Raw genomic sequence first — 27,399 nt, 5'->3', positions numbered from 1 at the left:
CCTGTCAGGGGCTGGAAGGTCTCCCCGGAGCCTTCTCTTCTCCAGGCTGAACCCCCCCAGCTCTCTCAGCCTGTCCTCCCAGCAGAGGGGCTCCAGCCCTCCCAGCATCTCCGGGGCCTCCTCTGGCCCCGCTCCAACAGCTCTGTGTCCTTCTGCTGTTGGTGCCCCAGCGCTGGAGGCAGCACTGCAGGGGGGTCTCACAGAGCGGAGCAGAGGGGCAGAATCCCCCCCCCTCCCTGCTGCCCATGCTGCTGGGGATGCAGCCCAGGCTGCCGGGGGTTTCTGGGCTGCCAGCACACGTTGTCGGGGCGTGTTGAGCTTCTCATCCATCAACACCCCCAAGTCCCTCTCCTCAGGGCTGCTTTCCAGCCATTCTCTGCCCAGCCTGGATTTGGGCTGGGGGTTGTCCCAAGCACAAATTGCAAGGTGCAGGACCTTGCACTTGGCCTTGTTGAACTTCATGAGGTCAGCATGGGCCCACCTTCCTTCAGCCCAGCCTCCCACCCATGCTTCAGTTCACCCGGGGTGAGCAGCCCCACCGGCCAGCCCAGAGTCTCCCGGGGTCTGCAGCATCCCTGAGGCCAGAGCATCCCACTGGAGCATCCTGCTGGAGCATTGTTATGCCTTGAGAAACCCACAACAATTTATTGTCATTTCAACAATTATCCTCTCACCTGATGAGCCCTCCCCACCCAGGAAGAGGAAATGGGGAAAAACAAGGAAACATGAGGGTTGAAATATAAATAGATTTAATAAATCTTATTATTTTAAAATAAATCTTTTATTTAAAAAAATAAAATAAATTTAATCGCTTTAATACCAAAGAACCAATATTGATCCCGATACCAGGATAAAACATACAAGGATTATCCTCAGCCCATTCCATCAGCAGGAAGCCATGCACTCCCCGCAGGGACAGCCAATGATTTCTATGGAATGTGCCATTCATGGTATGAAATAATCCTGGTGGCAGCTTGAGTCAAGTGCCCAGGTCTCGCTCTTCCTCATCCCTGCGCCTGGCAAGGCTCAAAAACAGCGAGACCTTGAAACCCGCACTCTAGAGCTGGCGATAAAGTAAATATTTTCACAAATGCAGACACTGGCATCTTCTAAAAGTGCAGTTTTCCCAGGCGTTAGAAGAGAAATGAGTGCTGTGTTGTTCAAACCAGGACAAGCATTCACCTGGAGCATCCTGCTGCAGCATCCCTGATGCCAGAGCATCCCACCGGAGCAACCCCTCGAGCATCCCTCCGGAGCATCCCCTCGGAGCATCCCCCCACTGCAACCCTCGGAGCATTGCCCCGGAGCAACCCTCGGAGCATCCCGCTGAGCATCCCCCTGTAGCATCCCCCCAGAGCATCCCACTGCAGCATCCCCCCACTGCAACCCTTGAAGCATCCCCCCGGAGCATCCCCCCAGAGTATCCCCCGGAGCATCCCCCAACTGCAACCCTCGGAGCATCCCCCTGGAGCACCCCCCCGGAGCATCCCCCCTGAGCATCCCACCGCAGCTTTCCCCCGGAGCATCCCCCCACAGCAACCCTCGGAGCATCTCCCCGAGCATCCCCCCGGAGCATCCCCCCGGAGCATCCCCCCGGAGCATCCCACCGCAGCACCCCCCTGGAGCATCCCCCCAGAGCATCCCACCGCAGCACCCCCCCCACTGCAACCCTCGGAGCATCCCCCCAGAGTATTCCACCGGAGCATCCCCCCACTGCAACCCTCGGAGCATCTCCCCGAGCATCCCCCCGGAGCATCCCCCCGGAGCATCCCCCCGGAGCATCCCACCGCAGCACCCCCCTGGAGCATCCCCCCAGAGCATCCCACCGCAGCACCCCCCCCACTGCAACCCTCGGAGCATCCCCCCAGAGTATTCCACCGGAGCATCCCCCCACTGCAACCCTCGGAGCATCCCGCCGGGCATCCTCCCGGAGCATCCCCCGGAGCCGCCCTCCTCCGCCGGGCCGCCCGCGGGAGGGCGCGTCGAGCACCGAGCGGTCGTTACGGGAGAGGCGCGTGGTAGGGCGTGGTCAGGGGGGCGTGCCCGGGAGGGGCGTGTCGCGGCCGCCCCCGCCCCCGGCGGCGCTGGAGGGGAGCGGAGCCGAGCGGCGGCGCGGCCATGGCGGAGGCGGCCGTGCCCTGCCGGGTGCAGTACCTGGAGGACGCGGATCCCTTCGGCTGCGGCAGCTTCCCGGAACCCCGGCGAGCCCCGGTTTACGCCGTGGAGGAGGCGCTGGCCCTGGGGGCGCAGCTGCCCGCCCTGCACCGCCTGCTCGGGGCCCCGCTGCCGGTGAGGGGGAGCCGGGGGCGGGCGAGGAAGAGAGGGGATTGTCGGCTGGAAGGAGCGGGGAGGCGAGGGACGGGGATCGGGATGTGTGCCCCGACCCCCACCCCCCCACGCCGGCGGATCCCGGGCAGCGCTCCCGGTGTGAGTCACGGCGGAATCCGTGAGCCCCCGCGGGAGATGCCAGTGCTCGGCCGGCCCCGGATGAGTCGGCGGGGAGGAAGAGGATGTGCTTGCTCACAGCAGGCAGGAACCCGGGCAGAGGGAAGCAGAGTGAGGGCAGGCGCCCATCCCCGTGTCGTCGGGGCTGATCCTGGGCAGCATCCCCCTTCCGCGCCGGCTACCGGGAGCGGAGCTGAGCCTCGACGGGAGCACACCGGCTCCCTAACCGGGGACCTGGCCGGTGTCCCTGCTCGCTGAGGCGCGTGGGCCTTGGGGAGGTGACAGCGGCGCCACCAGCCCCTCGCCCCTCTGTCTCGGCGGTAACTTTGCCACCGGAGAGAAGCGCGGAAATTCATGCTGAGCAATTTCCTCCGGCCGGGAGGAAGGCAGGAGGCCGGAGCTGAAGCGAGGTGCTGGGTCTTGCTTGCGTGCCCTCGGGCCTGATCCAGGCTGGGAAGCGGAGGAAATGGGCTCCTTCCCTCCTGGGTATCTTGTGTTGGCGTGAAGCTCGCAGAGCATCCTTTACAGCATGGGGACGGGCTTTTTCCTCCTTACAAATGCAGGACCCAGCAGAGCTTTGGCAACGGCTGAGCACCTCTGTCTTGCAGGGAGGCAGGGACCCAGGCAGACAGGGGGAGCGTACCCTGCCAGGAGCCAGACGGGAGAACCAAAGGCGGCAGGAAGGGGAAATCATCTCCGTGTGCCTGGCACCGAGCTTGCTGGCCTGCCAGGGGAGAGGGGATCGCTGTGAGACCTTTGCCTTGCACCAAAAAAACCTCCCTTTTATCCCCCTTTTCATTTTTCTTGGAGCAAAGCAGCCGCGTCTCATGTTGTCGCCGTCACGGGATTTTTAGGCGGTGACTAAAGGGAGTTTGTTTGGGAACAAACAGCCCCCGAGACATGACGAATGGAGCAAACTCAAATTTCAGGCGTGTGCTCTCCTTCCCGGGCAGGAGCTGGCTGTAACAGGATCGCCAACCCGGGGTGCTGCCATGGTGGCACGAGGAGCTGGACGTGACGTTCCCGAGGGCAGGAGCATTGCAAGAAGGTCCCATGCCCGGCAGAGCTGTGTTAATCTGGAGGGTTTGGGCTCAGTTCCCTGCCTAAGCCAAGCTCCGAATGATTTTTTTCTGTAATTTCCCTGTATCACCCCATGGCAAAATCCCGGACAGGCAGCTGGGACCCTGCTCTGGGTTAATAAGCCAGATCCCTGGTTTGTATAAGTTATAAACAATACTGCCTTCGTTACACGGAGCTTCATCCCAACCTGACAAGCTGGAATGCTGGCTGGGATTTGCGTGAGCCAATGTCTCCATCAGGAGCCTCCTGCCACGGGATTTACGCCCTGCGGAGCGAGGTCGGTTTCCCGAGCCACCCGGTTTAGTCCAAATTCGGAGCCGGCAGCCTGTAGCCACGCAGACGTCATTACCCTGGCATGACCAGCCGAAACCTCTCTTGGTGCCCTTTGTACCAGGTAGTGCCCGCTCAGCTCCATTACTCGCCTCCCTAAAATTAGTAAATGAACAGTCGGATTTTTCCCAAGGAACTGGCTGTAAAAAAATTCAGCTGGGGATGCCCAGTGCCAGGCTTGTCCCAAGGTGACGTGCGCTGGGCAGCATGCCCGGAGCTGCAAAGCACCGGGAGAAGGATGCGATGGCTGGGAGGGAGCTGAGGCTGGGGTTCCCCACCTGGTGGGAGGAGAACCAGACCACAGGCACCCAGGGGATGAGCTGCCCCGGGGGGGACCAGCCGGGTCTTGCCCTCCCTGGGCACAGCAAAGCTGGGAGCAGCCTAGAGATGATGAGCAGGAGGTTTCCCGTGCCGGCGTCGCTGCCTCGAACAGCCTGTCCTGCCCTGTGACACCCTCGGCGCTTCCTCTCCCTGAGCACGGCTCACCGCTGATGACTTTTTCATGCTCTCCGGAAAGTCTGTTTGTGCTCGAAAAATACCTTCCGGCTTTGTTTGCCGCTGCCGCATTGTTCAGCTCTGGGCCGATACTATCTTCTCCTGCTTTCCAGCATTTTTCTAGTACCCTTGGGTGATGCTCACACTGGGTGTGGGGGGGTTCTGAACCTCCGCAGGCAGGTTTTGGCAGGGCAGATTCTTTTTGGCTGTCCCTTCAGTCCCCAAAGGCCACTGCACTCCCTTGCCCCCAGCACTATCTCACCTCTGAATCTAGGGATTTTTCCAAACAATTGCAAAATCCAGCAGGCTGGAGTTTTGCTTTCCCCTTCCTACCCTGGAAACCTGGGAAGAGCAAACAGCTCGCCCTCCTGGAAGCCAGGAGCTGGCTGCGAGCTCCCGGGCTTGAGAGAGGAGCTGCTGGGGCGACCTTGGTGCACACATGAAGTGCACAAGCCCCATCCCGCCATCCCTGCTTGTCCTCTTCTTTCCTAACCGCCTCAAGGTGGGCTTTGCTGAGGGTTTTTGCCCCTCTTAACCTCCGGCAGGCAGAAAAGCGGTGAGACAGGGTCATCGGCAGCGCTGCCGTCCCCCCAGCTTAACCACTTTGAAACTGCCGTCGGCTTCTTGCCAGATGCTTAGAGCCGAGTGCCGGTGCTCAGCAGCCTCCGGCATTCTGAGCTCCCAGCATGGTCCTTACGTGGGTCCTGGGACGGGAGCTGTGGCCAGGCCTTCGTGCCATGGCTCTAGCGGGACACCATCTGCTTGCTGGGACTGGGGTCCTCCCGCTGTCGAGGAGAAACGAGGGATCTGTTAACGAGCAACAGGCCTGGCTGGAGGAGCTTGGAGAGGGACGCGCGTGAGCGAGTGTGCAGTTCTGGGCCATCTCAAGACGACCTTCAGAGATCCCTCCTGGCCTGGGGGTTATTTTTTGTCCACCGCCCCATCCCGTGGTAAGGCAATGGCAGCGCTCCCACCCACTTGCTGCCATCCGTCAGGCAGGAGCGGGCCAGGGGCAGCGGCCAAGTGCCCTGGCAATAAACACCCCTCTGAGCCCTGAAACCGAATCGCGGTGACCACCTTTGGTTGCCAGCGGCGTCGCTCTATAAACCATCCATCCCCGTGTATTTTGGGAGGGTGAGCAGAGGTTTGTGATGCCGGGTGCTTCTGACCCGCCGGTGCCTTGTCTTTAACTGCTGCCTTGAGCTCTGCCTCAGCTGGAGCAAAAAATATAATTTTTTTTTCTGTAATTACTCCATAGCCTTCCCAGAAGAACGGCTGCGATGTTGGGAAATTGTGGTTACCACAAAAAGTAAGGGTTAGGGAGGGGGGGAAAGTGTTTCCTCTGCTGGCAGATAAAGAGGATATTCACTGCGTGGCCTTGGAGCATCCTCCGGCGTGGGGATGCCGTGATAGGGGTGAGCAGGAAGATGTGATGGCGTGGTGGGTGGCGTGAGTGCAGCTGTGGCTGGAGGATGACTCCGTCTCAGAGGTGGAGATGTCTCCGTCACATCCCCACGGTTTGGGAGGGGACGGACAGTCTCACTCTGGGAGGAGATGGTTTTCCCTGGGGACTCGCTTGCTGGCACGCGTGTCCTTGCTGAGCTTCAAAGCCGGCCACAGCTGCTGGGTGTTGGTAGGATCATAGAATCATAGAATGGTTTGGGTTGGAAGGGACCTTAAAGATCATCTAGTTCCAACCCCCCTGCCCTGGGCAGGGACACCTCCCACCACACCACGTTGCTCCAAGCCCCGTCCAGCCTGGCCTTGAATACCTCCAGGGATGGGGCAGCCCCAGCTTCTCTGGGCAACCTGGGCCAGGGGCTCACCACCCTCACAGCAAACAATTTCTTCCCCAAATCTCAGCTAAATCTCCCCTCTTTCAGTTTAAACCCCTTCCCCCTCATCCCATGGCTCCCCTCCCTGCTCCAGAGTCCCTCCCTAGCTTTCCTGGAGCCCCTTTAGGGCCTGGCAGGGGCTGGAAGGTCTCCCCGGAGCCTTCTCTTCTCCAGGCTGAACCCCCCCAGCTCTCTCAGCCTGTCCTCCCAGCAGAGGGGCTCCAGCCCTCCCAGCATCTCTGGGGTCTCCTCTGGCCCCGCTCCAACAGCTCCGTGTCCTTCTGCTGTTGGTGCCCCAGCGCTGGAGGCAGCACTGCAGGGGGGTCTCACAGAGCGGAGCAGAGGGGCAGAATCCCCCCCCTCGCCCTGCTGCCCATGCTGCTGGGGATGCAGCCCAGGCTGCGGGGGGTTTCCCGGCTGCCAGTGCACGTTGTGTTAATGTTGAGCTTCTCATCCACCAACACCCCCAAGTCCTTCTCCTCAGGGACATTTGTGCGTTTCCACCTTCCCCATCTCTCGGTTAGAGACAGCGGGGCAGGTGGAGGACATCAGTGCCACTGCGGAGTGGCCGGGGCTCCCAGAAGCCGTGGGCTGGAGGTGTGAGCATGGGACATTCTCCTCCTCCCACAGCTCCGCTTTGCCTGCAAGTCCCCATGGCCTTCAAAACCCAGCTCATTTTAAAACAGTTTTGCAGGCAGGAGACGGATGGATCTCATCCACCCCGCACTGGGGGCTGTCAGTACCCTGTGGCCCCAACGTGCCATCCCCAGCAGCATGGCCCCAAGGTCCCTGCTCGGATCCTGCACGGTTCCAAACTTCATCCGAGGGCACGGGAGTAACCCTGACCCCGGGGCAGTCGGTGCTCCCTGGCGCGGAAGTGCCGCCCTGGGAATTTTGGCAGGGTGGCCTGAGCCTGGGACAGCCCGTCTCCATCCCCGGGGGCTGGTGTTCGCCAAGGGGGGGTCACAGCCCAACACGGGGCCAGGCGCTCGGAGCATCCCTCATGGGGAGCGCTGCCAAGCTCGCATGGGAAAAGTACGGGGTCGAGTCCCGGAGTCCCGGGAGCTTGGCCTCCCCCACCAGCTGGGACGCATCACCGGCCCTGGTAGGAGTTGGGAACGTTTAACTTCGGTTTGCCAGGGTTCTGGCAGCGCAGAGAAGACAAAGCTTTTGCGCTGGAGCTGTGAGTTGCTCTTCGCTGTGTTTCAGTGCCCGGGGGGATGGCTGAGGGGATGCAGGAGGGGTGTCCCATGCCCAGGAGGTTGCAGGGATGCAGGAGGGGACGTTCAGAAGGATGCAGGGATGCCTGAGGGCATGCAGGAGGGGTCTCCTGTGCCCAGGAGGATGCAGGGATGCCTGAGGGGATGCTCAGAAGGATGCCGGGATGCCTGAGGGCATGCAGGAGGGGTCTCCCATGCCCAGGAGGAGGCAGAGACACCTGAGGGGATGCAGGGATGCCTGAGGGCATGCAGGAGGGGTCTCCCGTGCCCAGGAGGATGCAGGGATGCCTGAGGGGATGCTCAGAAGGATGCCGGGATGCCTGAGGGCATGCAGGAGGGGTCTCCCATGCCCAGGAGGAGGCAGAGACACCTGAGGGAATGCAGGGATGCCAAGGAGAGCCCTTTCCCCCTGCAGGAATTGAAGCTTTCCCCAGCCGAGGCAGAGCTGGCAGCCAGGAGCGCTTGCCCGGTGCCAGCAGCCTGTGTTTGGTGACGTTGCCATGGCCGGCTGGCGTGGCCAGCAACCGCCGGAGGTGGAGCAGGACACTTAACAACACAACAACTGTGTCCAGCCCGATGGCAGTGCCCTGCCAAATTGCCTGTTATCCCAAGGCTTAGTCAGGGTCATTAATTATTTTAATGCACGTGGCATATTTTCCTTTGCCCTCTGGTTTTAACGTCACAGTGGCGGTGAAGTCATACGTGCGAGCTCTTGCATGAGCTTGTGACTGGAGGAGACGGGGCTTTCGTGGAAAGCAACCCCAGTGAGATGCAGGAGCTGCGCCCAGCGTTGCTGTGGGTCGCCAGGCAGGGTTTTATATAAAACCCAGTAGTGGGGGTGAGCTGGGAGAGGGGGGGGGGTTGCTGCAAACGCTTTAGGAAGAGGACCACATTTCCTGGGGTGGCAGGGGTGCTGGCACTGCCCTCCCTCTGTCCTGTCCCATGGGGAGCTCGCCCAGGAGCCCTGCCTGGCTGCTGCTGGCTCCCAGGTGGCTCGCGCCAGGGTTTTGTGAGTGCCGTGCCTGGAGCACCCTCCGGGGGCTGGGGTGCGCCGTGGGTGCTGTGCGTGGATGCCTGGGGGAGATGCCCTCACCCCAGCCTGGCCTCAGGCTGTGTTTCCCCCCACCCCCCGCCCCCGTCCCACTGCAAAATGCCCCATGGCTGGGGGCTGAGCCAGGGGCTGCGTCAGCCGGGGGACATCCCTGTGGGATTTGCCCCGGTTTGGGGCATCCCTGGCCGGGCCAGGTGCCTTGGCAGGTCCCGCAGACTCGGTCCCCGCAGGCAGAGGTGATTCATCTGCCCAGGCGAAGGCACCAGCCCTGGGAGGAGACGGATCCTGCCCTGGTTGCACCCCGGCTGACTAAGTGGAGCCTCAGGGAGCAGTTCAGCCTCTTGCCAAGGATTGCCAAGGAGCCCGGTGGCGGCGGGGACGCCCTTGCTCTGCCTTTTCCCAGCCTGCGGCTCCATGTTTCTCCCCAGTGTGCCGCCGGGCTGGGGTGGAGGGTGCCGGGGCTTCTCCATGTGGGGACAGTGCTTGGGGACGGAGTGACACCTGCCGCCCGGAATGCGGCTGCCTGGTGGGTTTGGTGCGAACGGGAGGGTGACCCGGGGATGCTGCATCCTCCGGGAGCCGGGAGGGATGTGGTGGGTACCGGGGCTCAGCCGGGCTGTCTGCATCCCCAGCTGGAGGACTGCACGCTGCAGGTCTCGCCCTCCGGACACTACCTGGACCTCGACTTGTCCCTCCTGGAGCAGAAGGATGATCTGGAGGGTTTCTACGAGGAGGTCAGGTGAGGCATGTTGGGGTGCCAGAGCCCTCCGGGGATGGGACAGCGGGACCCCACGTGCATGTGAGTGCCGAGGACCACGGGCAAGGGGCTGGGGGTGGTGGTGGTCCTGTGGCAGGTGCTCACGAGTTGTTTCCCCCCACCCTAGGAAGGGGAGACGGCCGACCCTCATCCTGCGCACGCAGCTCTCCGTCCGAGTCCACGCCATCATCGGTGAGTCGGGGCTGCTCCCTCCTGCGGGCTGGTGCGGGTCCAGTGCCTCAGCCCCCTCCTCCCCCCCACTCAAGACGAAGGGGGTTTGGTCTCCGCAGTGAGTTTTGGCCACGCTTTTGGTGATGCAGAGAGGGAGCGATACAGCCTGGGGCTGCTCCCACCCCATAACCCCCCTCAGGGGACGTGGTCCCTGTGATGCTGGTGGGGACCCGCTGGGTTAATCCCTTCCATCCTCAGAGATCGGGACTTTTGGCTCTTCGGCTGGGAGCCCGCTGCAGATATTCTGGGTCATCCGGGCCAGCTCTAAATATAGCTTTGCAGGATACAAACAAAGAGCTCTCACGCAGCAGAGAGCGCTGCCGCGGCTTCGGACAGCCCGCTCGGAGGTCCTGCAAAATATTTGGGACTCTCAAGCCTTTCCCCCCCCACCACCTCTTTAGCAGGGGGGCAAACGAGCGCTGAGCGCAGCAATGCCGAGCGGCGCGGGAAGGGGCACGGCACGGAGCAGGAAGGCCGGGGTCGGGGTCGTGCTCTTTGCCAGCGATTCCCAGGCTCCGGCGGAGCCCCGGGCTGCTCTGCTTTCCCTCTCGGCTGCCCTGACAAGCCGATAAGCGAGCGGAGGAGGCTGCTGGAACCTCGTGTTTTACCGAGCCCTCATCGGCATGTCTGGAGGGCTCCTTGGACAGCTCGATTTTGGCTTGTTACAGCTTTAAAGCTGACCCAAATAACTCGGGATGCTCGGATAACTGAGTTTTTGGATGCGGGAAGTGCTGGTTCCCAATGCCTTTGGTCTCCGCTAGTTTAAGCGGGGCTTTCCGCCTTCCCATTGCCCACAGGCACCATCCCCATGAGCATGTCGTCTCCATCCAGCCTCCAGCCCGGTGACTGTCCTTTTGTCCCCAAGCAGACGATGTCACCACGCTGCCATCCTTCCTGTCTACATCCTGCAGCTCTTCCCAAACCGCGGGGCTGCTGGGGGCTCCGGAACCATGCCAGGGCTTTGCCCGGGGAGGGACGGCTAAAAGTAGCTCAGCCTCCTGCCTGTGTTCCCGTTTCGGTTCTGCACAGGAAACCAGAGGGGATATTTATGTCATTGCTGGGCAGAAAAAATCTACAAAAAAAAAAAAAAAAAAAAAAAGGGGCAAAAAAAGGAAATAGGAAGGTGGCAGGGCTGAAATAAGTAGTTGTGGAGCTGCAGCTGCTTCCACCCTGCGTGTCCGGCAGCCGGGCGGTGATGGCACAGGGCTCGAGCCGGGATGCGGGGCTTTCCCAAGCAGCCGGGAGCGTTTTGGAGCCCCGGGTGAGCAGCGAGCCCCTGCGGGTCAGGCCATCGCGCCACCTCTCTCCTTTCCTTCCAGAGAAGCTGTACAACTCGCAGGGGCCGGAGCTGCGGCGATCCCTCTTCTCCCTCAAGCAGCTCTTTCAGGTAGGGTAAGCCGGCGCGGTGGGGGGCTCAGGGGAGGCTGGATGCCCGCCCCCACGCTGCGGTAACACCTGGCCTTCGCCCCGCAGGAGGACAAGGACCTGGTGCCTGAATTCGTGAACCTGGAGGGGTTGACGTGCCTGATCAAAGTGGGGGCAGAGGCCGACCAGAACTACCAGAATTACATCCTGCGGGGTTGGTGTTTGGCTACAGGGCATCTCTCGTCCCCAGGGAGGAAGGCTGGCAACTGCCACCCCTCGCCCGTGGCACGGCTATGCCGCGTGGGGCTGGGAAAGCCCTGCCCTGCTCCCCGCGCCATCACCCTGCCCGCTCTCTGCCTTGCAGCCTTGAGCCAGATCATGCTCTTCGTGGACGGGATGCAGGGTGTCATCAACCACAACGAGACCGTCCAGTGGCTGTACACGCTGTCGGGAAGCCCGGTAAGTGCCCGCTGCCCTTGGGGGGGCTGCCTGTGCCCACCCCTGCCTGGGGCTGTCCCCTTGCACTGTCCCTCGGGGCATTTACCCCACCCTCTGCCTTCGGGCTCGGCGCCCTGGTACCTTTGGGTGCATTGGGTCCTGCACCCACCCATCTGGAAATCACCCAAGGTCCCCAGAGCTCCCTATCCTGGCGTGAGCATGCTCCTGGGCACGGAGCTTGAATGAGAGGATCCCGCACTGGGTTACTTCCTGGTGTCCCTTGGCCATCAGCATCGCAGCTGTAGGCTGGCTCCTGTCCCCGTGGCACCATGACCTGCCCCCGAGGCTGCCAGCAAAGTCCCCAGCCCTGCGGCGTGGGCACAGCCACCACGCAGTGCCCTGGCATCACGCTGGCAGCCCCCTGCCACCCTCCCAGCCACCGTCCCTTCTCCCAGTTTCGCCTGGTGGTGAAGATGGCGCTGAAGCTGCTGCTGGTGTTCGTGGAGTACACGGAGCCCAACGCTCTGCTCCTCATCCATGCCGTCAACACCGTGGACCAGGCGAGAGGTGGGTGCAGCCCCAGCCTCTTGCGAGGTCCCCGCTGTGGGACGGTGTCCCCTCCCATGGCCCGCGTGTCACCTTCGCGTGTCGCTTTTCCCAGGCGCCTGCCCATGGTCCAACCTGATGGCCATCCTGGAGCAACGCAACGGGGCTGACACGGAGCTGCTGGTGTACACCATGACGCTGATCAACAAGGTCTGGCGGGGGTGGGGGGGGTGGCAAGGGCAGCTCCACGATGCCACGCTGGCGGGGCTCGGCGTGGGTCGCCCCGGTCCCAGCAGCGTCCCTCTGGTCCTGTTCAGACGCTGGCAGCCCTCCCGGACCAGGACACCTTCTACGACGTGACGGACTGCCTGGAGCAGCAGGGCATGGAGCGGGTGGTGCAGCAGTACCTGGGCAGCAAAGGCACCGACCTGGACTTGAAGCAGCAGTTTACGCTCTACGAAGTGAGGGAGGCTCCCATGGGATCCGGGCATTTCCCGTGGCAGCGGGGAGGGTGGGCACGTGGGGTGGGCAGGGGTGCCGTGCCCGGTGCCATCCCCTCCATCCCCTCCTCAGAGCGCTCTCAAGCTGGAGGATGATGTGGAAGAGCCGCCCTCGGGGGGACGCAAGGAGCGGAGGAGGACGGACGAGGGCCGACGTGGGTGGCGATCCCAGGGTGGCTGCGCGGAGCCCAGCCCCGATGCCCAGCCGTCGCTGGGCTCCCCTGGCACCCCGAAGGAGTCGCCCACCAAGGACACCCCATCTGTCCCCACGCCGAGCAGCCCAGAAGAGTAAGTGCGGCCGGAGGTGGCCCGTGGTGGGGATGCTCCCGGGATGGCGAAGATGCTGAGATGCAGCATGAGCAGCGCTCGGGTCTCCTCCCGGTGCCCGGGGTGGAGGGCAGCCCTTCAGGACCTGCTCTCAGTCCCTGTCACCTCTTCTTCCAGACCCTGTCCCAGCAGCGTCTACAACAGCGCGTCCAGCGTCCGGCTGGCCCTGGCCTCCCCCCCAGCCGAGAAGGAGCAGCCCCTGGGCCTGGGCGAGCGCAGCGTCTACAAGTAAGGAGCCAGGAGGGCTGGGTGCACAGGAGATCCCCCCCAGGGGTGGCAGAGGCGAGGGTCCCAGGAGCGTGGGATGCGTCTACCCCGGGGGTAAACAGGGTCTGGACAGGCACCAGGGCTGGAGATAAGCATCACGGGGGAGCGGGCACCGAAGAGGGTCCACCCGGGGGCTCCAGGGCATCCTTCAGGCACCCACAGCTCTGCTCCAGCTCCTCCTCGCTTCTCCTCTCTGCCCACGCTTGCCCTCTCCTCTGCCCACTCTTTTCTATCTTTCCTTTTGCAGGCTGCGTCAAACCGCCCCTGTCTGGTAAGTGCCCGGGCTCTGCACGCGTGTGCTTCCTCCCAGCGTGACGCTCCGGCGGGGGCGGGCGCTGCCCTGCCCCACTCGCTGCCCCCTGCACCCACCTCGCTCTCCCCCTCCCTCGCCTCTCCCCTCCAAGCCATGCCGGCAGGACCCCAGCCCGCTCCCTGCATCGCCAGCATCGCCCGGGGACGATGGAACCCTCTGATCCCCCCCCTGCTGGGGTGAGATATCCCTGACCTGACGGGGGAGTGGCACAGCCCCACCCCGGGGCTGGCCGGGGGCTGGCATCACCATCCTGGTGGCAAACTGGGTGGCTCTGGTGGGGGGCCGGTGCCGCCTCTGGCCAGCACCCAGCGGTGCCTGGGCTGGAGGGGACTCGCGGGGGCTCTCCCGGCTCCCCGCGAACCCCAAAGCCGTGGGGTGACAATGGGGCCAGGGTCCCACACTGGAGGGCTGCCAGGCGGGTGCGTTAGCCCTGGGGGGCTGCCGGCAGTGGGGGGCTAACCCCTGTTTTCCCTCAGGCGGGAGGATGCTCCCCCCTTGCGTGGGGACAAGCCTATTTTGAGGAAGTTTGAGTAAGTAGAGGCATGCGTGTGTCTCCAGGCATGCGCTTCCTCGGGCCGGCGCCCGGCTGGAGGCATCTGGGCTCCGGCCATGCAGGGCATGAGGAACAGGAGGGTCCCCACGAGTCTCTGCCTGGGCGCCCTCCTGGGTTTTGCAGCTTTTGGACGAGGGTCGCAGGACCACCAGGTCCATTGGGACCAACAGGTGACAGTGGCACCTTGACGGCACGAGCCTTCGGCTCCTGTGGGGGTGCGGCATCCCTGTCCCCAAGCCGTGGTGGCATCACCTGTCTCTCTGCAGGGCTTGGAGGAGGTTGAGTCCTCCAGGTCCCCGATGTGGTGTGGCCAGTGCAGGGGGTTTCTGTGCGGTGTGGCGGTGCAGTGTGGCGGTGCAGTGTGGCATGGCATGGTTTGCCCATCGTCCCCATCCCTGCCTTGCTCCCAGCCAACGTCCACCCCTGTCTCACAGAGCTCGCTTCTTGGAGAACCTGGCTGCAGCCCAGAAGGAGAAGATCTCTTCCATGGCCAAGGGACGGCTCGATGTCTTCGGCGATGCTGCGCTGGAGCATCCCACTGCTCTCCCGTGGGACAGGGACAGCGGCACCTCTGAGCCCGGGATGGAGCCACCTGGCATAAGTAGGTGCTCCTGGGGTGTGTGTTCCTGGCTCTGGGTTCATCGGGGTCCATGGGGTGGGTGTTAGTGGCCCCTTTGCCCCCCAGCCCATGCCTGTGATACCCAGAGCCATGGAGGAGCTGGGTGGTACCTCCCCATCCCGCTCCCAATGCCAACATCCAAGGTCCCCACTGGGGAGCAGGACCTCAACTCTACGTGGAGCCCAGCAGCACCTGCCCCCTCCAAGGGGACTGTCCCAGCCTCTCCCCCTCTCCCCGCAGGGTCTCGCCTGGCTCGGCCGGACACCACCGACTCCTGCAGCACCATCTCCTCCGACACCAAGTTTATGCTGGATATGCTCTATGCCAAGGGCTCCTCAGAGCCGGCGAGGGAGAAGGTTTTCCCAGAGGTCCCGTCGTCCCACACGGTCCAGGGTGAGGTGGAGATGGACACTGAGGGAAGTGGCAGCCAGGAGCAAGAGGGCGCCTGGCTCCGCAGCAGGGCTCCGGATGGGCCAGTGGCCAGTGCCCATGCCAAGCTGGCACGTGCCTTGTCCAGCGTAGATGCCGAGACCCACACGCAGAAGCTGGAGAACACCGGGATGATGCCCATCAAGAAAGACGTGGAGCTGACATGGGAGCGCCTGGAGGCCAGCCCTGTGCAGCTGAAGATCAAGGACCTGGACTTCACTGATCTGGGGGAAGAAGAAGACACTGACGTCCTGGACACCGGGCCCATGACCAATGGCTCCTTCCTTCCTCCCGGCATTGAAGCAACGAGCGCTGGGGCTCTCACGGTTCCCCCGCCACCTCCTCCCATGCCTGGCTGCCCACCACCTCCACCTCCACCTCCTCCCATCCCTGGCTGCCCACCACCTCCACCTCCACCTCCCGTGGTCCCTGGCTGCCCACCACCTCCACCTCCTGTGATCCCTGGGTGCCCACCTCCCCCAGGACTGCCAGGCCCCTCAGCAACAGATGGCCCCTCCCAGGCCAAGAAGAAGAGGACAGTAAAGCTCTTCTGGAAGGAGCTGAAGCAGCTGGATGGCACTGTGGGGCAGGGCAGGTTCGGCCAGGCGACAGTGTGGGCGTCCCTGCAGAATGTTGAGGTCAATGTTGCCAAACTGGAGCATCTCTTTGAGTCACGGTCAAAGGAAGTGCCAACTTCAAAGGTATCAGCGGGCTGGCACCGATCAGCCAAGGGGACTTGAGGGGTGGGAGGAAGGCTGTTGGCTCCTGTGGGGACCCTAGGCATGCACTGTCACCCCTACCCTATGCTGAGGATGGCTGCCTGCCACCCAGAGGCTCGGTGGGGACAGTGATGGGCAGCGCGCAGGTTTGGCTCACCGCTGCGTCCCTGATCGCCTCCCCATGTTCATGGTGGTTTTGTGAAGGCGAGCCCTTTGCCTGGCTGTCCACATCTATCCTGTCCTCTTTGCAGAAGGCCATCGATGGGAAGAAGGTGGTGGTGGTGCTGGACCCCAAAAGGAGCAACGCCATCAACATTGGCCTCACGGTGCTGCCACCCGTACACATCATCAAGACAGCCGTGCTCAGCTTTGATGAGTTTGCAGTCAATAAGGAAGGGATTGAGGTGAGCATGAGAGAAGCTCAGCCTCTCTGAGGCCCTCATGGGGAGGTCGTTTCCCCTGGCCAGTAGGCTTCCATGCCACAATGCCTGCGCTGCCAGCCCTGGGGTGACACGTCCCATGGTGACATGTGTGGAGTCTGACACATTCCTCTCTGCCTGCTCTAGAAAATCCTGACCATGGTCCCGACCGAAGAGGAGAAGCAGAAGATCCAGGAGGCCCAGTTGGCCAACCCTGATGTGCCCTTGGGCTCTGCGGAGCAGTTCCTGCTCGCCCTGTCTTCCATCAGCGATCTCACGGCCAGGCTCCAGCTCTGGGCCTTCAAGCTGGACTATGAAAGCCTGGAGCAGGTACGGAGCCACGTACCCCATCTCCCCTCCACTCTCCCACCGGTGCCAGCCCCAGCAGTGCTGAGTACTGAGCCAAGCATGTTCCTGGTGGCCACCAGCCATGTCCAAGTATGGGAGGTGCCATCCTGGCTGGGGATGGGCTGCAGGTCCCCAACGCAAGCATGGGCTTGGGTTGACCATGAGGTGGTTGTCCTCAAAGGCAAGGACAAATGCTGAAGCTCCCTTGGAGAGAGTGGCCAAGAGGTCTCACCTGCCTGTCTCCTCACCCAGGAGATCGCAGAGCCGCTCTTTGATCTGAAAGTGGGCATGGAGCAACTGGCCAGAAATCACACCTTCAAGTGCATCCTGGCCACGCTGCTGGCCATGGGCAACTTCTTGAATGGCTCCCAGGTGAGGAGCAGGGTGCAAAGGGACATGGCCTGTCTTGCGTGCTGGAAGGACAGGACCAGCCATGGTGCATGGGTGCCCAAGGGGGACTATTTGAAGCTTGGGATGGTGCCTGAGGAGGTTGGGTGGGGTGGGTGCTGGTGGGGACTGAGTGGATCTGTATGATGGATGGAGTTGGAGAGTGGGTCCGCGTGATGGTGGAGGGATGGAGAGGCCCCACTGAGTGCATTGAGGTTTCAGAGCAGAGGCTTTGAGCTGGGCTACCTGGAGAAGGTCTCAGAAGTGAAGGACACAGTGCACCGTCAGTCCCTCCTCCACCATCTCTGCCAGATGGTGGTAGAGAAGTTCCCAGAAACCACCGACCTCTACTCGGAGATCGCCTCCATCACCCGCTCTGCCAAGGTGAGACAAGGCAGATGACGCTCGTCAAGGCAAGGGTGCAGGTCTCACAGCTCTCCAGCTCCACCGGCGTGGCTGAGGGCGGACATCAAACTCTTCCAGGTTGACTTTGATGAGCTGGCCAACAGCCTGGTGCAGCTGGAGCGGAGGTGCAGGGCCTCCTGGGACAACCTGAAGGTCATTGCCAAGCACGAGACCAAGCCGGTGCTGAAGAGCAAGCTGACAGACTTCCTCAAGGACAGCACCCAGCGCATTGTCGTCTTGAAGGTCGTGCACAGGCGCGTCCTCAACAGGTTGGTGGCTCAAGGCCCTAGGGATGCAGCGGGAGCCCTGCGGTCCCATTGGTGGCCCGCCGTGACCAACGTCCCCGCAGGTTTCACTCCTTTCTGCTGTACCTGGGGTACCCAGTGAGCGCTGCGCGGGACGTGAAGGTGACGCCCATCTGCAAGCTGCTGCGGGAGTTCGCCCTGGAGTACCGCACCTGCCGGGAGCGCGTCCTGCAGCAGCAGAAGAAACGGGCCGCCCACCGCGAGCGCAACAAGACCCGGGGACGGCTCATCACCGAGGTATGGGGACGCTCAGCCAGTCGCCACCACCAGGTGATGTCCCCCAGGTCCTTGACAACCGCCTCTCCTCCCGCTGCAGACCGAGAAGTTCTCCGGCATCGCTGAGGCCACTTTGCCGCCCGCCGTGGTGTCCAGCGGCCCGGAGGAGCAGATGGAAGCGGGTCACGAGAGCATGAAGAGCCTGCTGACCTCCCCCACGGATGCCCCCCCCCGCCGCAGCCGGGCCAGCCGGGGTAGGAGCGGGGTGGCAGAGGCACGCAAGGCACACCCGGCTGGCTGGGCACAGCTGATGGCAGCATCGCCCTTTTTCCTCATGCAGGGACAGGCCATGCCAGCCCGGCCCAGGGCTCTCCTGCCCAGGAGGATGTTCCCAGCTCCCCAGACGATGCTTCAGATGAAATCATGGACCAGCTGGTGAAATCGGTGACTCACAACGCCAACCCCCGGCCCTGCGCCAACAAGGAGCGCAGGAGGTCCCGCGGCAATAGGAAGTCCTGTAAGTCCCATCCCTGTCCCCGTGCCCTGTTCCGTCTCTGTCCCCATGCTCTGCCCCTGTCCCTGTACTCTGTCCCTGCCCAGATGCTCTTTCCCATCGCTGTGTCCCTGTCCCCTTGCCCCATCTCTCTGTCTCTGTCCCACCCATGTCCCTGTCCTTGTGCCCTGTCCCACCTGTGTGGCCTGTCCCCATGCCCTGACGCACTCTGTGTCTCTCATCCCATCTCAGTGTCCCTGTCCCCATACTCTTCTCACTTCTGTGTCCTTGTCCCTCTACTCTGTCCTGTGTCCCTGCCCGCGTGCTTTCCCATCTTTGCGTCCCTGTCCCATCTCTGTCCCTGTCCTCCATGTCTTGTCCCATGTGGCTCTGTCCCCATGCACTGTCCCCATGCCTTGTCCCACCTCTGTGCCCTTGTCCCTTGTCCCCATGCCTGGCTCCTACCCCACTGGCCACCCCTGGACTACCCACGTTGAGCCCACCAGGCCACAGCAGGAGGTACCCCGAGACCAGGCCATGCCACCACTGCCCTCCCCAGCATACCAGGGCCACCACTTGGGGACTGTGGCAGCCAGTGCCACCCTCTCCTCTTCCCACAGTGAGACGGACGCTGAAGAGCGGGCTCAGCGATGACCTGGTGCAGGCGCTGGGCCTCGGGCGGGCACCCGGCATGGAGGTTTGAGGTGGCCAAGGGGGCACGTGCTGCTCCCCAGCGCTGGCAGCCCCCCGGTCAGGATGTGGTGGCAGCCACTACTGCTCCAGGACTGGCCCCCTCTGCACCCTCGGGTCTCACTTCACTTTTCCCTGCTGGTGTCCCGCTCCCAGAGGTGCAGGCAGCAGGATGGGAGCGATGCCCCGGAGCTGCTCCGTGGGGGCCGGCGTGGAGGATGCTCAGCGCCCATGCATGGGCACAGAGGCTTGGGATTTGTCTTCTCAACAGTATTAGAGGGGTCAAGGGGCTGGACCCAGACCCTCTCTGGGAACTGGGTCTGGCCCGTGGCCACTGCGGCAATAAAATGATCTGACACACTGCTGGCATCCCTTGTCCCTGCGCCTGGGTCCCCCTGCTGCTGGGCTGGGATGCTGGAGGCTCTGGGCTGGAGCAGGCAGGGCCAAGGCGGGGGTTGGCAGGAGGGAAGGTGTGATGCCCCCTCCAGCATCCCTGGGGAAGCAGTCCCCCTGGTCCTGAGCAGTGCTGCCGGAGATGCCCAGGGTTGGCCCTGCCACCCCCGTCCCCCTGCGGAGCCCTGAGAGGCTGGGGCAATGTGGTACTGGGACCAAGCCAGCATCCCTCCTGCTGCATCCCCAGCCCTGCTGCCGAGGCAAACAGCCAGCCCTGGGGCTTGCAGGCACCATCGTCCCTCCCAGGGACAGCGTGATCCCCTCCGCATACCGGGACAGCCAGGGGGACCCTGCCGGAAGGAGCGAGGATTGCTGCCAGGCTCAAGGCTGCACGCTCAAGGGCAGGAGCAGCGTCTCACTGCGCTGTGGCCTTGCGCTCCAAATCAAGGGTATGTGCCCCGTCTCAAACCTCGCCTCTCCCTTACAAACCTCTCCTGGGCGATTTTAGCCAGACCAGGACCTGAGTCCCTCTTTGAGCATGTCCAGGGCGCAGCAGCCACATTGTCTGCTGCAAACCTGGCCCTGGCCGAGCTGCAAGCCTCGGAAACATCTCCCTGCGCTTGGCAGAGATGGGCTGCCTCAGGGTGTAAATGCACGCAGGGCAGCGCCTGCCTGTCTCCATGGGGCCTGGGAGATGTCCAGGCAGGGACATGCCACCTCTTGGGCCAGTGCCACTTGTGTCATCTCGGCCATGGATTAAACCCCAGGCTGGGTGCTGGCCGTGATGCTGCCAGCGGATGCTAGATGGTGGGTGGGGTACCGTTTCTGAGCATCCTCCTCTGCCAGCTGCAATGCTTTGGGCACTGTCACCCGTGGCAGAGGCATTTGGGAACGATGTCATGTCATCCATCACCACAGCTCCACCTCGGCGCTGCCCCGGCGCTGCCTCCAGCCCCGAATCCCGCACAGCAGGTCTCTGCGGCTTTCAAGGAATGAAGAAAAACTCCACCGGGCAGGGCAGCTCCTTCCTCCCGGCTAACCCCTGCCCAGGGTTGTCCCTGTCCCGCATGGCTGGACACGCCGGTGGCCTCAGAGGAGCCGGGCAGTGCCAGCTCGCCGCAGCTTGTGAGGTGCCTGTGATGGTCCAGGGTGGCTTTGGGGATAGTGGGATGCCAAGCCGCTCGGATGCACAGGGGGAAGGAGAAAGGGGTAGGAAAGCATCTCCCTGACCCTCTGCACATGCCCCAGGTACCCAAAGTGACGTTATACGTGTGACAACCCCAGGACTATCACTCCCAAGGGCTCACTGGGGGAAACTGAGGCAGGGTGCCGGGGAATGTCGTCCCCCCCTCAAGCGGTTTGGCGACACTTGGGACGGCCGTGTCCTCAGCGAAGGCCTCCACCAACCTGCTTATTTTTTTTCTGTCTGGGGTTTTTTGCAGCCTTGGTGATATTTCCAGGATTCCCGGCCCGGCCCCGGGCACACGCTGCCCTTGAGCGGCGCCTGAAGTGCTTGGCTTGGCCGCGGCGCAAGTGGCTTATGCCAAAAAAACCCCAGGCAAGCGCAGCCCCCCCCCCCCGGGAAAGAGATGGGGTGGCAGGATGCCAGAGACTCCTTTGGGAGTGGAGGCAGGTTCGTGAGCTTGGTGGGGACCTGGGACACGCGTGGCCTCAGGCTGCATCAGCAGAGCCGGGGTTGGGGTGCTGCACCCCCAGGAGGATGCGCCGGGTGGGATGAGGGGACCCTGCTGGAGCACCCAGCTCCTCCATCCCTGCCTCCGGCCCTGCCTCCATCCCTGCCTGCACCCGGGCTCAGGCTCATCCCACGCCAGCCCTGGGCCACCAGCTGTGTCCTGCTGCCACGAGGGGGCACGGCGGCCACGCACACGGCGAGGCCACCCGAAACGACGCCTCCTGTCCCAACCGCTCTTGGGGTGCTCGCTGCTGGCCTTGCGTTTGCTGTTCTCCCCTCCCCGGCACCCAGGGGGGCTGCAACCCGCTCCCCAACCCCGGCGAGGCGTCCTGCCACTTCTGTGTCCCCGCTGGGATGACAGCCGCGTCCTTGGTCCGGCCATTTGTCTGGCTGGCAGGGACAGGCTCCCATCCTCCTGCTCCTCAGCCGTCTCCCCACCGCTCGTCCCTGGCCCCCATCTCGCCCTGGCCCCCTTCCAGGGACAGCAGGGACGAGCCCGGCTCCACTTGCTGTGGCATTTCCCCTCTTCTGTAGCAGTTTGGTGGCAGCGACCTGCTCTCCGACGTCCCCTGCCTCCTCCATCCCACCCTGCCAGCCCTTTCCATGGGACTGTCCCAGCTCAGGGTCCTCTGCTGCCACGCTCCGGGGTTGGCTCCAGCCTCCTGCCGCGTGGGCGCATCCCCACTGCTGTCCTCGAGCTTGGTGGGGGACCACCCGCGGTCCTGGGCTCATGGTTGCCACCAAGCCCCACCACCTCGCACGACAAGCAGCATTTCCCACCAGACACAGCACCACCTCACTTTCGTTCATGGCTTGGAGTCATCCAGAAGGCTTCTTGCGAAGCACCGGTGCGCCCTGGCCACCTTCCAGGAGCATCAGGATCGTCTGCCACCCCCAGATTCCTCCTGCTGTCTCAGCTGGAGGACTCCTCCTCTACCTTCTGGCCCCAACCCTCTTGAGCAACCTGGGGCTGGTGGCACGCTCTGCTCTGCAACCGCCTTCCCCCGGCAGGACGGAGGCGTGGGACTAGAACCAGGTCACAGCTGCCGTGACCTACTGCCCTCTCCCCTGGGGGCAGAGGCGGCAGGATGTCACCTGGAGCGTGGCCAAGCCAGCTTCCTCTGGGATCTGTCTCGTGACCAAGGGGGAGCCACCTTTCCCCTGTCCGCATCACCCTAATATCGAGGTAGACGCCCCGTGATGAGCGCAGGAGAGATGGGAGATGGGAGGGTGATGCTGGGCTGGCAAAGCAAGCCTGGCACGGGTACTGCGCGTGCCCCAGGAGATGAGGGAGGCAGACTACTGGGCATTAGCAGACCTGGGAACACTTCGGAGTTGTCACCGCCACTTCCCAGCCACACCAAAGGAGGAAGGTCCCTGCAGCCCAAAAGCAGCTCTCGTTTGGAGAACCGTGCTGCAGAAAAGGCTGGCTGGAGAAGGGGGAGTCAAAGCCACGCGGGCAAGCGGGCACAGCGACATGGGGTCCTCACCGGGGTGGAAAAGCTCGAGGTCAGGCTGGGGAGTGGCTTCCCAGAAGGTGAAACCTCTCCTGAAGCCATGAATGCGGCTGGAAGCAGAGCCGTGTTTTGTAAATACCTAGGGATCCTGCGCAACCTGAAAAAAACAAGGCGGAGGCAGGAGTTTTCCGAAGACAACGGGATTTGCAAAGCACCAGATCCGGGGTCAGCGCTCAGCTGGATGCTCAACACTGCCAGGAACGTTGTCCTGGGGAGCGGCCATGGTACTCCCTGAAGGACCTGCTCCAGCCGCAGCACCCCGGGAGCAGAGAGGTCCTGCCAGGAGCTGGGGAGAGGTTTGGGCTGTGGAAGCTCCCCCGCAGATGGAGGATCAAAGCCTGGGACTCAGGCTGATCCCACCAACATGGCATCAGATGCACAGGACGATGGGCACAAACGGTTGCCTGTGTTTTACAGCAGCAAAACATAAGGAAAGCCCCCAAAAAATGGTCCTCGGTCATGGCCCGAAATAAGTTGGAAACAAGGGATGGAAAGTCCTGGGGGGAGAAGGGGGAGAAGGTCCCAGGACAAAGAGTCAAGGTGGCTCTGGTTGGCCATGCTGTGGGAAGTGCCTCCTGGCTGGGCTTTGGTAGACCCTGTGTTTGGTTTCCATGCCCTGGGCTCAGGGAAGAATCACGGGGCTGTTGGGTGCAGGAAACACCTCCTGGAGCTGAGCCTGGCTTAGCTGAATCACCCCAGGATCTGCCCTCCCTGGCGAAGCAAGCTGTGGTAACAGGGAGCTCCCGCTCCAGCAGCAAAGTCCAACCAGAACCAGTAGAACAGCGCAAGTTCAGTGGTAGGAGACAAATGTTTGATGCTGGGAGTAATTAATCACTGTCCTCTGCGAGACGCTGTGGGTCAAAATGAGAGTTAATTCCTTTTTCACCCCTGAACTGTCTCCAGCTCCAGACGCCAAGGGGTTCCAGTGTCCCACATCTTCACCATGGAGGATGGACCCATCCAGGTCCATCCCAAGGGCTCTTTGAGGGAATGGCATGGGAAAGAAGGAGATTTAGATAACAAGGGACACTTCCAGCATCCCCTTTCCCATGCACTTGATGGTCCACGGTAGGTACCCAGCCCACAAGTGATGGCCAAGGGAGTCCCCAGCCCCACAGTCCCCCCTCCTGGGACAACTGCTCCCGGGGGAGGACTATACCCCGTGGCCTGTGCAAGGAAGCAAGTGCTGGCACAAGTCTCCATCAGCGCCGAACAAAGTGCCCTGTTAGGCGCTCGCCTGGGTGGTGTTTCCTATTATCTCCTAAGGAGATAATAGCCGTGGAAGAAGGACTTGCTGTTTTGGAGAAGATTAAGTACCTGTGGGAGCAGCATGGATGAATCACATCCCTCATGGGCTTAGAGCCCCTGGAAATGGCTCATGGCACTTCGAAAACAATGCCATGAATCTTCTGCAGAAGAGATTAGGGAGTGGAACAATTATCTCAAAACCTGTTAGTCATGGGAGGCTCCACCGAGCCGGAGGAACAGCCTAGGGCAAGGGGAGCACTAGGAAGATGCGGTGTCCCCCCCGCCGGGGACCTGCGTGAGCAGCCCCAGGAAGGGTGTGGGAGGTGGCTGCGGTGGAACCAGCCCCGCTTCCCCTGAAGCAGGTGAGTTGTAATTAGCAGAACGGGTTCGGAAGAGCTCAAGTAGGTCAAAAGGTAATGGGGCTATCACCAGCGTTTCCTAACAGCACAGCAGGGCTGGGAGGCACCCTCCGATGTTGAGCAATGGGAAGACGAACAAGGCCAGGCGCTGTCTTGAAGGGAATAGCCACCAAGGTCACCCTAACCGCATGCCGGCCTTTTTGGGGAGAGCTGGGGAACGGCCAAGGCTGGCAAAGGGTGCTGGTCGTCCAGCCCAACCCAGCGGTCCTCTTAGTGAGACCATCCATGGGAAGCTGTGGCCAACTGAGCACACCATGGCTATCTACAACCCATCTTGAGGCGTTCCACAAGAAGGGCATCACAGAATCACAGAATGGTGGGGTTGGAAGGGACCCCCGGGGATCATCCAGTCCAACCCCCTGCCAGAGCAGGGTCACCCACAGCAAGTGGCACAGGAACGCGTCCAGGCAGGTTTGGAATGTCTCCAGAGACGGAGACTCCACCACCTCTCTGGGCAGCCTGTGCCAGGGCTCTGCCACCCTCCCAGGAAAGAAGTTCCTCCTCATGTTGAGATGGAACTTCCTATGGTCAAGTTTGTGCCCGTTCCCCCTTGTCCTGTCGCTGGGCACCACTGAAAAAAGAATGGGTTGAAAAAAGATCCTGAAACCATGCCTGAGGAGCGATGGAAGGGATGGATGAACAGACATCCGACGCAGCTCTCAAGGAAATGCATGAATTCACATTACAATTTGGGAATGGCCACGTCAGCCCTTGCTGAAACACCACCGTCGGTATGGAGTCTACGTTCTGGCTGTCTCTGTAACACGCCGTGTCCCTCACCACACTCCCTTGCACACCCCGGCAGCTCTGCCTTGGCCGGTGCGGTGAGGGATGCTCTCTCTGGAGACCGGGTCTTTGGAAAACAACCTTTCTCCAAGAGGATCTTTCGAGCCCCAGTGAAGCGATGGGTGGGGATGTTTAACAGGGTCCTCTTCAGAGCCCAAGTCCCCCAGGGCTCTGCCTTGTGGTCACCTCCATTGTTTTCACTGAGTTCAGTAGCCCAGTGCTGCAAGTGAGTGGATTCCTGCGGGAGAGCCTGTGGCCGCACTGTTGGGAACATCCCTCCTCCTCCTCCTCTACCTCTACGGCATTCCCGGCATTCCCCTGCCTGGAAGAGCAGGGCTGCGAACCCAACCGGGTCCCACCACCACGCCCCGGCAAAACCACCCCAGCCTGTTTGTCGCTGCACTTCTGCAGCGCTGCCGCCGCCGCCGCTGATGAAATGTGTTTTTCTGACGATACCGTGGGGGTTGTTTCCAAGAAGGATGGCACAGGCACCCACTGCCATTGCCACCACCGTGCCAGGTCTCGTGGGGTCTGGTCAGGATGGCCAGAGGCGACGGATCCTCCGGGATAAGAGACCCGTGATGCAAAAGCGTCCCACCCTCCGCACGGAGGGCACCGAGGGTCAGGCCCCTGGCGAGAATTGGTGGCACTACGCGGCAGGGACGCACGAAGGATCACCGAGTACGGAGACTTGGTGAAATATTAAAGCAGGAGCTTAATAAAGCGAGCCCAGCGGCAGCAATCACCCTGTGTAATAAACCTGGAAAGGAGGGGACTTTGCCCCCCCCGGCTGGGGCGGTGCAGGGAGCTCCTGCCAGCACTCCCGCTCGGTGGCACGGAGCCGGCGCTGCACGGCAGGGCTTCCCTCGGGCCGCTTGGCTCTGGGGCAAGCCAGGAGCCGAGCTTCCAGCACTGCCGCGCCGCAGCCCCGCAATACCACCAGGTAGCCGGGTGTCAGGGTGCTGCCCGCCCCCGGTGGCCAACAGAGAGCGGGGTGCTGAGAAGTGGTTTGGGATCACCCAGGGGTCATCAGCCACACGTCGTAGGAGAGTGGTTGGGGAAGGGATTCCCACCTTACCTCCACCGGGAGAAACCCCAGCGCGGCTGGCCAAGGCACCGGGACCCAGGCGGCACATGGGCCGGCGCCTGTATGATGTTCCCGGGCAGACAAGGAGGTCCTGGGGGCACCACCCCACGAGGGGAGTCCCATGGGACGCTGGTGGCACTGGTTCTGGCTCTGGGAACCCACCCTCTAGTCGAGCGGGGCTGGACGCACTGCCGCTTCCTCCTGGGAAGCTCTGCTTGGCACCGGCACCGAGCCATGCTGTGCCGGGCTGAGCTGTGCCCAGCCATGCCGTGTCGAGCTGTGCTCAGCCGAGCCAAGCCGAGCGGTGCCTACCTCGGGGGTAGGTGCTGTAGGTGCCATGACACCTTGAGCCGTGCTAAAGCACGTCAAGCTATGCTGCACCGAGCTGAGTCGAGCGGAGCTGTGCCTGCCAGGGTGGCAGGATGTCCCCAGCCATGCTGAGCTCAGCTGAGCTGAACTGAGCCACGCCAAGCCGAGCCATGCCTAACCTAGGTGACATGATGTCCTGAGCCATGCCGAGCCCTGGGGAGCCAAGCCGAACTGTGCTGAGCTGAAGTGTGCCTGCTTGAGCGGTGGCATCATGTCCTGAGCCATCCCGAACCGAGCTGAGTCAAGCCGAGCCATGCTGTAGGTGGCACAATGTGCTGAGCCACGCTGAACTGAGCTGAGCCGTGCCTACCTAGGTGGCACGATGTCCCCAGCCATGCTGTGCCAAGCCGTGCCAAGCTGGACTGTGCCTACCTAGGTGGCATCATGTCCTGAGTCATCCCGAACCGAGCTGAGCTGAGCTGTAGGTGCCACGATGTCCCAAGCCAGGCTGAACCAAGCTGAGCTGAGCCTATCTAGGTGGCACAATCTCCTGAGTTACGCTGACCCGAGCCGTGCCGAGCTGAACTGTGCCTACCTCTGTGGCATCTTGTCCTGAGCCATCCTGAACTCAGCTGAGCCAAACCAAGCTGTGCTGTAGGTGGCACGATGTCCTGAGCCGTGATGAGCCAAGCCAAGGTGAGCCGTGCTGAGCTGAACTGTGCCCGCCTTTCCGAACCGAGCCGAACTGAACTGAGCTGAGCTGTGCTCAGTTGAACCAAGCCGAGCTGAGACATACCCACCTAGGTGACACGATGTCCCCAGCTGGGCTGAGCCAAGCTGTGCCAAGCCAAACTGTGCCTGCCTAGGTGGCATCACGTCCTGAGCCATCCTGAACCCAGCTGAGCCATGCCCACTGAGGCAGCACGATGTCCCCAGCCGAGCCCTAAGTGTCCCAGTGCCTCACCAGGCTCCACGCTGCCAGCCCCAGCCCCGCTGCCCTGTCAGGGTGCCGGTGGGTGCTGGTCAGTGCCAGCGGGGTGCCGGCAGGTGCCTGTGGGGTGTTGGGGGGTGTCAGTGGGCGCCAGTGGGTACCAGCAGTGCCTGGTGGGTGCCAGTGGGTGCCCGTGGGTGTTGGTGGTGCCTGGTGAGTGCCGGCAGATGCCA

General features: G+C 62.5%; 1 protein-coding gene across 6 annotated transcripts; it reads left to right on the top strand.

Annotated features, from left to right (window-relative positions):
• Window positions 1–776: 776 nt before the first annotated feature.
• Window positions 777–19,144, top strand: FHOD1 (formin homology 2 domain containing 1). Of its 6 annotated transcripts, none has more exons than XM_074583332.1 (25): window positions 777–2,289; window positions 9,089–9,195; window positions 9,341–9,405; window positions 10,764–10,831; window positions 10,918–11,023; window positions 11,174–11,268; window positions 11,703–11,814; window positions 11,909–12,003; window positions 12,111–12,254; window positions 12,367–12,581; window positions 12,738–12,848; window positions 13,135–13,158; window positions 13,677–13,730; window positions 14,188–14,354; window positions 14,613–14,765; window positions 14,895–15,502; window positions 15,772–15,924; window positions 16,087–16,269; window positions 16,540–16,659; window positions 16,897–17,058; window positions 17,158–17,348; window positions 17,429–17,621; window positions 17,701–17,854; window positions 17,941–18,117; window positions 18,714–19,144. In XM_074583332.1, the coding sequence occupies exons 1-25, from the start codon at window positions 2,119–2,121 to the stop codon at window positions 18,794–18,796; spliced, it is 3,711 nt and encodes a 1,236-aa protein (XP_074439433.1). In that variant the 5' UTR covers window positions 777–2,118; the 3' UTR covers window positions 18,797–19,144. The 6 variants fall into 6 exon arrangements, with proteins under 6 accessions (XP_074439433.1, XP_074439431.1, XP_074439434.1 ...); XM_074583335.1 differs by lacking the exon at window positions 777–2,289 and adding exons at window positions 8,164–8,243; window positions 8,885–8,982 and having other exon boundaries at window positions 14,613–15,502; XM_074583330.1 differs by having other exon boundaries at window positions 14,613–15,502.
• Window positions 19,145–27,399: the final 8,255 nt, after the last annotated feature.

The sequence above is a fragment of the Larus michahellis genome, chromosome 4 (genome assembly GCF_964199755.1).
Source record: "Larus michahellis chromosome 4, bLarMic1.1, whole genome shotgun sequence".
NCBI classification, from domain to species: domain Eukaryota; kingdom Metazoa; phylum Chordata; class Aves; order Charadriiformes; family Laridae; genus Larus; species Larus michahellis.
This window is presented reverse-complemented; position numbering and strand designations above follow the sequence as displayed.

Coding starts and splice junctions, on each gene's coding strand:
- FHOD1 (XM_074583330.1), top strand. CDS start 2,119: ATGGCGGAGGCGGCCGTGCCCTGCCGGGTGCAGTACCTGGAGGACGCG. Junction 12,255..12,366: donor AGCAGTTTACGCTCTACGAA/GTGAGGGAGGCT, acceptor TCCCCTCCTCAG/AGCGCTCTCAAGCTGGAGGA. Junction 13,731..14,187: donor CCTATTTTGAGGAAGTTTGA/GTAAGTAGAGGC, acceptor CCTGTCTCACAG/AGCTCGCTTCTTGGAGAACC.